Source organism: Camellia sinensis, chromosome 12, assembly GCF_055761805.1.
Source record: "Camellia sinensis isolate YWXY chromosome 12, ASM5576180v1, whole genome shotgun sequence".
Taxonomy (NCBI): domain Eukaryota; kingdom Viridiplantae; phylum Streptophyta; class Magnoliopsida; order Ericales; family Theaceae; genus Camellia; species Camellia sinensis.
In genome coordinates, this window is record NC_138972.1 from 81,582,811 (window position 1) to 81,595,268 (window position 12,458).

General features: G+C 34.5%; 1 protein-coding gene across 1 annotated transcript; it reads left to right on the forward strand.

The window, feature by feature from the left end:
- The first annotated feature begins 1,015 nt into the window (after window positions 1-1,015).
- Window positions 1,016-8,631, forward strand: LOC114316947 (uncharacterized). Its single transcript, XM_028263653.2, has 3 exons — window positions 1,016-1,531; window positions 7,878-7,985; window positions 8,079-8,631. Exons 1-3 carry the CDS (start codon window positions 1,223-1,225, stop codon window positions 8,388-8,390), a joined length of 729 nt encoding a protein of 242 aa, XP_028119454.1. The 5' UTR covers window positions 1,016-1,222; the 3' UTR covers window positions 8,391-8,631.
- Window positions 8,632-12,458: the final 3,827 nt, after the last annotated feature.

The window sequence follows — 12,458 nt, forward strand, 5'->3', positions numbered from 1 at the left end:
GATAACGTGACCAGTATGATGTAACACTTTAAAAAAAAAAAAAAACTCCTTAGTGTATTTTTCTCAAACGTGACAACGTGGCGGATATAATTTGACACTCTACTTTTCCCAAACGTGACATGTGACATTCCAACGTAGTGGGTATAATGTGACATTCTAAAAAAATTAAAAACTCTTTAGTGTACTTTTCTCAAATGTGACACTTTAATGTGACGGTATGAAGTGACACTAAAAAATTCTTGAGTATACTTTTCCAAATGTGACACTCTAATATGGCGGTCAAATGAGTCATTACACATTCAAAAGAACTAAATGGATCACAAGAAAAAATATGAAACTATATGAATTACAAATTCAAAATGAGGGACTTATTGGTTACACTTTTTTTTTATATTTTTTTATAATATATATATATATATTTTCAATTTAAACCATCGCTTATTTTCGTTAAAATCGACTTAAAAAGAGTATGTTAACTATTAAACTTAATGTAAATATACATAAAATGTCTAAAATATATATTTTAATTAAACTTATTTTGTCGTTAATTTACTTAACCGAAATAAAAAATTTAAATTTTTTTATTTGTAATTTCCCCTATCATTTTAATGTTCAAAAATTTATTTATGTTATAGTCTCTCCCCTTATTTTTTTTTATTGAGTAAATTACAAATATGCGTAGTAAGATTTGTTTAAATATGAATTGTCCCGTGAGAATCTGAAAATTATATTTTGCTTCTTAAATTTTTTAATTTCATAACAAATAACCATTTTTGTCAATAAATCAACAAGCCAATTAATAATTTTTAATGATGTTAGAAATATATTTGAATTAATAATTCAGATAAATTTATTAATTTATATGAGAGTAATTAAGAATTTTATTTTTTTAATTAATTTTATTTAATAAAAAATTCTTAAAAAAAATATTTATAATTTTTAAAATCACAAAAAATAATTTATATTTTATTTTAAATAAATAAAGGAAATGTATATCATTTTTTAAGTTGAAATCATATTATTGGTGATGTTCAAATAATGTTTTGTAATTTTAAAAAATGATGGGGTAATGTAAGCTCTACCACAACAGTTGACAGCGTGCATTGTTCACAACTTCTCCCCAAAGACAGCTGGACGAAACGGTGCCGTTGAAATCGTTTAGACTCCCCCAGTCTCCATTCTCCTGAAACCACCGCCGTCTACAGCAGCGAAGCTCTCAACAATGGCTGCTCCGAGAGTCTCGATCGTCTTCGCAGCCCTAATCCTCTCGTTGCTGATGTATTTGGCCGAGTCGAGAAGCGACTCGAACCCGGTGTACATGCCGTGCGCGGACACCACGATCCAGAAGTCCGACGGGTTCAGCTTCGGGATCGCGTTCTCGGCTAGGGGTAACTTCTTCGTCAACACATCGGTCCAGCTCTCCCCCTGCGACAAGAGGCTTTCTCTCTCTCAAGGCGCTCAACTCGCTCTCTTTCGCCCTAAGGTCGACGAGATCTCTCTCCTCACCATCAACACCACCACCTTCTCTCCGGTACACCAATCTCTCTCTCTCTCTCTCTACACTCATGTTTCGGATATTGAACTCGTTGATCAGTAGGGATTTTAGATATTTTTGGTCAAGTTCTAGGGTTTTCACGATTAGGATCTGTTTGGTTGCTGCGAATTTTGGGGAAATGAAGAGAGAGTAAATGGGGATTTCAATTTGGTGTTATTATTGCTTTGCACTCCTCTCTCTCTGTACACTATCTTTAGGGTATTAATCTTTTTGATGAGTAGGGATTTTAGATCTTTTTTTGGTCAAGTTTTAGGGGTTTGATGATTGAGACCTGTTTGGTTGCTGCGAAAATGGGGGAAAATGAAGATAAAGAGTAAATGGAAATGGAAATTTCAATTTGGTGTTTTTATTGCTAATTTAGATCCTGACAAGTGTTTATCCTTTGAGATTTTTTATGGTTCTTTTAGAACATGATGTGGTTAGATTGTGAGGCTAGGCTATAATTTTGAGGTGATGATTTTTGTGTGTGTGTTTAGATCATCTCCAATCCTTCACCAATTACTTCATCAAATTTAAATTTAATGAAAATTTTGTGAAAATGAGATTCAATTCTTCATCAAAATTGTATGAAATCAAGTTTACACCAAATATTTTATCAAATCATGTACGGATCAAATCTTTCACCAAATTTTTAACAACGCTTTTTACACTTTAGTTTAATGAAATTGTTAAAAGATGAAGGATTGGAGGCAGTTTTTTTTTTTTTTTTTTTTTTTCCCACATGAATTGGTTAATTGAGGGTTTTTGGGATATGTTAGGTATCTTTAGAAAGATTTTATGAAAATTTTGATTCTCACCATTGGAATGAGTCATAGGTGAAGGGTTGGAGGTCATCTTAACCAAGTTCCTTTTATTTTGTTTGTGTTTTACCTTCTAATCCTTCCTAGACAATCGTTGACATCATCTTAACCAAAGTTCCTTACATATATATGTATATGTATCTGTATAATGGGGAGTGTGTGTTCAATGCTGGCTTTGATGTAGTCATTTGCGGAAGGATCACCTTATCTGAGTTCTTTATATCTTATTGTGGTACAACAAAATTTTCTTGTGAGAACTTGAGCTGATCTTTGAAGGACTTAATTCCATAAAATCAAACCTGAATCTGTTAATAGATCAATATTTTTTTCTGAATGTTATCACATATTTTTAACTAATCATGTGATTGTTCCTGATGTTTTCCAGTTTTGTTTATACATCTCGAACCATCTCAACCTGGCTGGGATTTTACATGACTAGTATAATAGGATCAACTTTGGACTTTGAGATGTGCTTTTAAAATTTTTGTCCAGCATTTTACTGTTTCCAATATCTTGTATACGAGACATGGATAAGACACAATACAAACACGTTGACACAATAAATTTAAAAAAACTAGGACACAAATGCGGTTCGGACACACCACAAATAATTATATCTTAATATTAATTTATCTAGGAATATATTATATAATATATATATATATATATGTGCGTGTGTACAAATTAAATAATTAATTAATATTAAGTAAAACTTGTATCGAATTCTCTAATATGAAATTTTAGACTACTGGACCACAGAAGTTAAAAATCAAACAAACTATAACAAACATTTATAATTGTAACATTTCTCTTATCCTCCTAACCCATTTGCGACTACAGTTACGTATCTTTTTCGTTTTTCATTTAATTTTATGTGAAATTTCTATAGGATTATTCTAAGAAGTACGAACACGGACACGTGACACGTAACACGACTCAGACATGAAAAGTTTTAAAAAATGTAAGACACGACACGTTGGGGACACGTGCAAAACATATAATTTTATATATTTATTATATGTTATATTTTTAAATATTTAATATTTATTTTATATCAAATATATAATTTTATTAAATTTATCAACTTTAGGTATGTTATTTTAGTAAAAAATTTAATTTTTTTTTGAAAAAAATGGTCTTCAGCGTGCCCCCAACATGTCCTCACCGTGTCCCAACGTGTCTGTAGCGTGTCCTCAATGTGTCCGCAGCGTGTTCCAAGTGTCCTAGCGTGTTTGACATGTGCCTAGAGTGTGTTCGGCGTGTGTCCATGCCCGTGTCCGTGTTCGTGTCCAACACGTGTCGGACATTTGTACATCACCTCCGGAGAGGTGTCCATACTTCATAGGGATTATTCTTAAGAATTAGACATTTTTTAAGGGTATAAGATATTTATGTCAAATTCTCAAATTTTGAAAACCCTACGTTAGCAAATATGTCATAAATGCTGGTCTCATGTTTATTTTTTAGTTATAGACATGGTCAAGAAGTGATGCACATGTTGCAAAATGAGTGTCGGACACATGTTCAAAATTAAGGCTTTTCTTTTTAACCATGGACACGGAAAAAAGAGTGTTGTACATGTGTCCGAGAGTATCCAAGGAGTGTCGGTGTCCGACACGGATATGTCACCCTTTTAAAAGTGTCCATTCTTCTTAGGTTATTACAAAACCAAACCAAACTAAATCTTGTGTTGACTACATGAATTATTTTTCTCCATTCAGCTCTATCAAGAGTTATATGTTCAGTTAAATTAAATAAATTCATATAATTTTTCAGCACCACATTCAATGTCAACTTAGTTAGGTCTTTTCTTTCCCCTCCCATCTCTACTTGTGGTGATTCTATCACTCTTACTTATTGTTGTATCTGTAGGTCTTTGTTGTACATGACTAAACTGTTTTAACCTGTTTTCTCTTAATTCATCTTCAATAGGTGCTACTCCCACCATTTCATCATGAATATATTCATTTCTAATTCTATTTTTTCTAGTTTTACCATACATCCATCTAAGTATTCTCATTTTATGTATAAATATTTTATGCACATGTTTTTTAGTTGCCTAATCTCGTAGAGCATCATTGGTCTTATAGTTATTCTATAAAATTTTGGAGAAATTTCACCTAAGTGGTGGCTATAAAATATTTTCAAATTAGTGATAAACTTTACAAATATTAAAAATTGAAATTATAGAACTTTTTATGATTTTGTAATAAATTTTTGAAAAGTTTACTGCTAGGTACTTTCTCCTAAAATTTTCCTTTCAATTTTGTTGGTTAGATCACATAATATGTTAGATGCACTCCTCCATTTGAGTTAACCTATGTTGATTCTATGAATCGTATCATCGTCAACCTCATAATCCTTATTAATAATCGAACCTAAGTAACAAAAATATTCACTAGTTGTTATCTCCTGGTTTTCAATCGTTATTTATCCATTATTTTTATTTCCTTTTTTGTTGAAATTACATTTCATATATTCAAGTTCATTGCTATTAATTTCAAACCCTTTTGACTCTGGTGCTCCTTTCCAAATTTCTAGTTTAGTGTTGATTCATTACTTAGTTTCATCTAGAAAAGTAGACAAAGCTTGGACACATCGTTAATAATTAATATCTTAATATTATATTATCTAGGAATATATTGTATAATATATTTATATATGTAATATGAACAAAATTAAATACTTATTAAGTAAATCTTGTATTAAATTCTCTTATATGAATTTTTAGACTGTTGGACAATAGTAGTTAAAAATCAAAACTGATCATATATAATTGCAACATTTCTCTCATCCTTCTAAACCATTTGCTAATACATTTACGTATATTTTTCATATTTCATTTAATTTTATGTGAAATTTCTACAATATTATTCTTAAGGCTTAGACATTTTTGTAAAGGTATAAGATATTTATGTCAAATTTTCAAACTTTGAAATCATACGTTAACAAATGTCCAATAAGTATTAGTCTCATGTTTATTTTTTAGTTATAGATATGGTCAAGAAGTGACGGACACGTTGCAAAATGAGTGTTAGACACATGCTCGAAATTAAGATTTTTTTTTTTTAATTATGGACACGGAAAAAAGAGTATTAGACACGTGTTGAAGAGTGTCGGTGTCTGACACGGATACATCACCTATTTAGAAGTGTTTATGCTTCTTAGTGGAAATAATATTAAAATGTGTAACTAATTCTTCATTAAACGGGTTATCCGTGTCACTGGGAAGCATGGATACAGATACGGATACCGATACGGCGATATGGATACGGCGATACGCCAAAATCTGAAAAAGCAAGATACAGATACGACGGAGATACGTTTGTAAAAAAAATTATTTTTATAATTTTATTAATGTAATATGCATGAAATACTATATTAAATTAAATTTCAATACTTGAAGAGAAATTTCATAACATGAGACAACCTCACTTTTAAAAGTAAAATTAATACAACATTAATATTTCTAGCATCATTTGGGAACAATCCAAAGGTTTCACTTAAAATAATCCATAACTCACAATATATAGTAATATAAAAGGGAAAAACAAAATAAAAAAAAAGAAAGAAAGAAAAAAGAAAAAGCAGTAGTAATAGTATAACATAAAGGGAGGAAAAAAGATATCAGAAAGAAGATAATTGAGAGAAATAAAAAGAATAAAGCAGAATCAGAATAAGAGATAAAAGGGGAATAAATAAAAAATAAATAGAAAAGAAGCGTGAGATAGCAAGAGCAGAGAGAACGAGAGAAATAGAGATGATAGTGAGAAAAGAGCAGAGAGAGAGAGAGAGAGAGAGAGACAAACCTGTTTGCTGTCTCGATCGCGATGGAGACGAGATGAGTGACCAGATTTGCTTCCTTCCTTGCCAGATTTGCCTCTCGGATTTGAGTATTTGAGGTTAGGTTAGGGCTTCTCACATTTTCTTCTTTTTTCATATGGATTTGAGGGATAATTTGTCTTATTTTAAATTTAAATTTACATATTTTACGGTTTGACCCACAAAAAACTTTTGAAAAAATTATGTTTTTTGCCTCCGCCGTATCCCAAAAGTATCTGGCACATATCTCCCACAAATCCATGCATATCCAAAATGTATCCGAAATTAAAAAAGAAAAAAGAAAATCAGATATTCTTTTGCCGTATCCAATATGCATCCTAGTGTATCGGATGCGTATCCATATCCGATACGTATCCCATACTCGTACCCTGCCCATTTTGGAGTATCTGTGCTTTATTGTTGTGTCAACTTTGTGTTATGTATGTTCGACGCTAACTTGACTTTTTTTAATAGTTTTGTTATTGGGTTGTGTGATATACATGTTTGTGTCAAAAAATGATCAATCCTAACCTGCTAACTTTGTGTACAATTCGAGTCGTGTTATCATGTCATGTCGAAAATTCCCACCCTTAGATGCAGCCCTACAGTGATTGGGACACAAGGCTTAGTTGGTTGGCCAAAATTAATTCTCTTTTCCTCTCTTTTATAAGTATGCAAATACATAGTGAGAGGAAAAAAGAAAAAAAAAAAAAATGAAGGGAAGGGGAGCATCTGTTACATGTGCCATTGCCTCTGATTTGGTAGATGATTTGGTGATACCATCAATTTGGTATAAGCTGACTCTGATTTTTGTTTTATTATACATGGTATGATTTGTATTATCACAATTGCCAAAATGCTGTTTAGACTTATTGGTCATATATTGCATTCCAAAAATTCAGTTGGTGTGGTAGTATGGATTTTGATGCTACAAAAATATGATATGTAGATAACCTTGTGACAGGTAATAATGTTGCATAATTTAGTGTGACCTTTTGGTGATGAAAGAAGATATTAGGATGTGCTTTGTGACGCTACCATTTGTTGATTACTGTTGTAAGAACAAAACTTGGGTCCATTAGAGGAGTGGAAGGATCCATCAGAGGGTTTCTTGCGTTTGTTATTTCCTTCTTGTAAATTCAAGCCTGATTCAGGAAGATCTTTGTAATCTGTACATGACAGTGTAGTTTTATTGCATTGATAGCTAGCTTTAATGAAATTTGATGTCAATATGACAAAAAACCACATTTGATGAAACTATGCTAATGTTGTGGGGCATTTTTGAACTTCTACACTGTAAGCAAAGCATGCTGTACTACTATATAACTCATAGGTTGCCTTTAGAATTTTTGATTTCAAAAGAATGGATTTGGCATCACTCATTCAAGGAGTATATCCTTTTTCAATGTAGTATTTTAGATTTAGATTCAAAAAATTTGGGAGCCTTAACATTGATGGATTTGAAATAACTTGGTAAACATAGTTATTTGAAATCCTTCCATCAATGATCTATTAGTAAAAGGATGCTAACAAAATGCATCTCCACTATCTCTATTCAGTCATCTACTTCAGAATTATCAATCTATCTCCAATAGTTAACATTCCTACAATTTTATAAAGTTTAATCTTTAATCCCTTTATTTCAAACCCATCATTCAAATGGAGCCTTTAATCTTCTGTTATCTTTTTGGGTTTGTCAGGATTCTACTGGTGGGTATATGGTTGCATTTGCTGGTCGAAAATATGCTGCAAGATCTTCCCCTGCTTTCGTTGCAAATAGTACATACTATGTTACCAGTTTTACTCTTGTAAGGAGATAACATTGTCATGTTTGCAATTTTTTACCTGAATTTAATCTCCATTACATATATACTAGAACTTGCATGATGTTGTGAATGCAGGTTCTTGAATTCAACAAGGGTAGGCTGGTAAACTTGTATTGGAAGAGAGATGGCTGTGCCACATGCTCAGGCAACTCTAACTTTGTGTGCCTCAATAATCAGGACTGTGCAATCAAAACAAGCAGCTGTAAGAGCCATGGCGGTTCTGTAGATTGTAGCCTCGGGATACAACTGGCATTCTCTGGCACTGATAAGCACGAGTCAGTTTTCAACTCTTGGTATGAGGTGAAGAACCTTCGCCAGTACTCCCTCTACGGCCTTTATTCGAATCTCAAGAATTCCCTTACTAATCAGTATAACAGCTTCTTCTGATTGAGTTTCAAGTGGTTTGTAGATTTCACTGTGAAGTCTGTTGTGTTGTGTTTTGTTTTGTTTTTCTTTTTACGTTGTGTATTTTTTTCCCTTGTTAGTATTTGAAGTTCAAATCGGTCCCTCTTTCTCCAAAGAAATTTTCCATCCTCTCCTTCCGGACTCAATCAAACTTCTGTAAATCTTCACACTACTGGACTATTTGTGATAATTAAGAGAATATTGAATGCCAATTTTCTTATTATGACTGGTTGAATGTTTCTTTTCCTTGCATTTGATAGATTAACATGAGTCTAGATGATATGATTGGCTTGACAGCAACTAAAGTAGAGGCGGAGTTGCTTAGACATTCATTAATGGAACTGAATTTACTAGGCTAGAGACAAAAAAAATGTGAGTCATAGTCGTGTATGGACCAGTGACCAGTTTACTGCCACGGATGTACTCCGATACAGATAGGTTGAGATATGAGACACTGTTAATGAGGTTCTATACCATGTTAGCATTAGATGGGAGGAGAAAATTATGAGAAAGAGGAGTTCGTATTAAAATTGGTAAATTAATTATTACAAGTAGCCCATTTATAACCCTTTAGGAGCATATTTTAATGACTCTAAAAAATATTCTTTAAAGGCTCACATTTGGTTATAATGATGGAAGATGGTCATGTTTGGTTTGGTTTTTAGAAGTATGTTTTGAATTTTTTTTCTAAAAATCCAAAATTTAGTTTTGTGAAAAAAATGAAAAAATAAAAGTAATTATTTTTATATAGTTTTATTTTTTTGGAGAGTAGAAATAATTTTCTAAAATTTGAAAATATATTTTTGATGTTTATTTTTGTCAAATTAATTTTTATTTTTTAAAAAATTTTAAAAAAGAATTTTAGAAAATCAAACCAAACATTGGAAATATGATTTTTTTTTTTTTTGAAAATTGTGTGAATATTCTAGGGGTACTCAGTGGATATTCCGATTCATATAAATTGATTGAACTGAGCTGATCCACCGTATTTTGGACGGATGTGTGATGTGGACGGTTGTGGATTGATTTTTTCCTATCCGCCTAGTTTTGGACGGATGACGGATTTGAAGTTTCTTTGGTCGCAACCGAACCGTCAAACCGCGAGCACCCTTAGTAATTTATAAGATTTTATATTTTCAATTTGTTTAGATATTCTATTTATATTTTCAATTAAAAAGAGTTTAGATATTCTGTTATGTTTTCAATTTGAAAATCCTTTTATCAAATGGCAAATGTTAATATTTGGTATTTTTTTGTGGAAAATATAAGACTTAATTTTGTCATTTAAAAAAAAATAGTTTTTGAATTAAATAAAAAAAAGAGTAATAAAATAGTTTTGATAATGCATGGTTTTCTTATATGTATTTATTATTAGTATTTGACAATTTACTTAATAATCTTTTGGTTATGTTGAGTTGGATTGTTATCCAAAAAAAAAAAAAAAATGTTAATAAGTTGTTGTATTATGTTCACAATTTATAAAATCGAGACTGAACTTCCGAACATATGCCCAAAATTCGAGAACATAGGCCTGAACATTGTTCATTTGTTCAGGAATAGGTAACCGAACATTTCTTATTTGTTCGTGAACAGATAATCGAAACTCATAGAGATTGCATAATCCACAAAAAAGGAAATTTTGAATCAACAACAAACAAACCCTACATTTATTTTCTCAGGTTATGAACAAGTATGTATAGATAAAGTAATAATTACCTTCGTGAGTTTTGTAAAGATTTTTGAGAGAGAGACTTTTTGGGGTGTAGGGGTATGCATTTAATTGAATGGGTGCAATATTTTCACAAGAATAATTTTAGTATTATTTGGGAGGAGAAATTTTTTATTTTAAGAATTTTTAAATTTATAAGTGAGGTCCAAAGAAATAAGAGTACAAAATAATTGATGGGATGCTAATAGCAGCACTCCTTTTGAAACATGATACTAATGGGCATCCAAGAGGGCCCAACCCACAGATCAAGGCCCAGTTTATATCCCAGTGATCAAAGCCCAACAACTCTGACAAATCAACACTAGGCCCAGGCCAACAACATTCAAACACTTGCCAAACAAAAGCCTAGCTACGTAGGCAGACAAAGATCCTGCAACGTTATCGCACCCATACATCAGCCATTAATGAGGCTCTCACAACATTAAATACAACAACCCCTTCACGTCAGAGGAGGCAGACACACCATGAACGATGCGAGTTAGAATGTAGACTTTCGGCCAATACGGCAGCCTGGAATAGACAGGGAAATGATGAGAAAATGATATACGGCAGCTTCCGAAATAGGTAAAAGGTTAAGTTCTTTTTTCCTCTTTTCTCTCTCGATACAATCAATCTAATTCTAATTGGATCGTCGGAGGGTCCGCCGGGGGATTACCTTCCCCTTTGGATCTTTTTGCAGGCACCTCCTGTGGGCTTCAAGACCAGCAAAGCCGTCAGAAGTGTGGATTAACCGTGGCCTATCGTCCGTTGGAATTACTACATCATCAGTTGGTGCCATCTGTGGGAACCTCCATTTCGGAAGGATAGTTGTGTTCACTGTCGTCGGAAGTAACCCCGTAATCATCCACACTCGGTATTAGAGTGGATGGTCACGACTAGATCCATGGCTTCCCAACACAACACTGGTAACCCCAAAGTCGAGCCCTCCAACCCAAATAACCCGCCTCCATATTTCATAGAACTTACCAATAGCATCAACTGAATAACCGAGCAGAACCAAGTCTTGATCAATGCCTTACTCTAGTGTGACCTGCCTATCCTGCCCCCACCACAGGCAATAGTTCCCCCGCACCCAGAACAAGTCCACCATCACCATTAATTCCCACCACACGTGCCTCAAAGAACATTTCCACCTTTCGCCCTGCGGCCCCAATCGTCGAATCTTGACGGTTTGCACCTCCCCGTCGGGCACGCAACCTCGACAAGATATGCCACCATTTTTCTATAACCACCCCTTACCACTTCAAGCGGTCGCCTAAGAAGGTGAGGCTAGCAATGTTCAACCCCCGATCCCTGTTTGTGGGGATAATGCTCCCGTCTGGTATGAAGAACTACGGGCCATGAAACTCCAACTATAGGGGGTCATGCAGAACATACACCACAAGGCTTCCTCCACTGTCAACTCTCCTTTTACCGCTTCCATCTGGGATAAAGCTCTCCCCCCAAGTTTAAAATGTCATCGATCGATACCTTCGATAGTACCACTGATCTTGTTGACCATGTAGAAACATATCAGACACTCATGATCTTACATGCCTTTCCAGACGAAATCATGTGTCGCACTTTCCCTGTCGCGTTGTAGGGGTCGGCCTGTCTTTGGTTCAGTCAGCTTCCTCCAGACTCAGTCACTTCATTTCGCCAGCTTGGCGAATCCTTTTTGAGCCATTTCATTGGTGCTCAGCGACAACGACATCCAGCAACTCAACTGCTAAACATCTGGCAAACAAAAGATGAGTCATTACGCAGCTATGTCACCCGCTTCAACATCGAAGCCCTACAAGTGAAGAAAATGATGACAAGGTCATTCTCACAGCCTTCATGGCCTGTTTGCGTCTGTATGATTTCCTCTTCTCCCTCTCCAAAAATCCCTCGACCACCATGGCCTTCCTTCTTGCCAAGTCTCAAAAATACATGAACGCCGAAGACTCTTTGGCAGCTCGCCAAGACTCCACATCCAAAGCCCCGCCCTCGAAAGAAAAAAGAAAATAGCCTAAACCCTAACCCTCGCAATATACGTGCCGACCCCCCATCACACCCAGACCGGCCTGCACACCTGGATCGACCGGCCCCAACCCACCCACCTGGTCGGTTCGAGCGGCATACCCCCTCAATTCACCCATGGAGCAAGTTCTGAACCAAATTCAATGAGACTATAACCTAAAATGGCCTCAACCATCCAGGTCTTCCTCCAACTGACGGGATCAATCCAAGTACTGCTGCTTCCATCAGGACCACGACCACAACACTGATGAATGTGTCAACCTAAAAGACTAAGTCGAGGACCTCGTCCGCCAGGGATGCCTCAGCCGATTCACAGCAGC

Coding starts and splice junctions, on each gene's coding strand:
- LOC114316947 (XM_028263653.2), top strand. CDS start 1,223: ATGGCTGCTCCGAGAGTCTCGATCGTCTTCGCAGCCCTAATCCTCTCG. Junction 1,532..7,877: donor ACACCACCACCTTCTCTCCG/GTACACCAATCT, acceptor TGGGTTTGTCAG/GATTCTACTGGTGGGTATAT. Junction 7,986..8,078: donor ATGTTACCAGTTTTACTCTT/GTAAGGAGATAA, acceptor TTGTGAATGCAG/GTTCTTGAATTCAACAAGGG.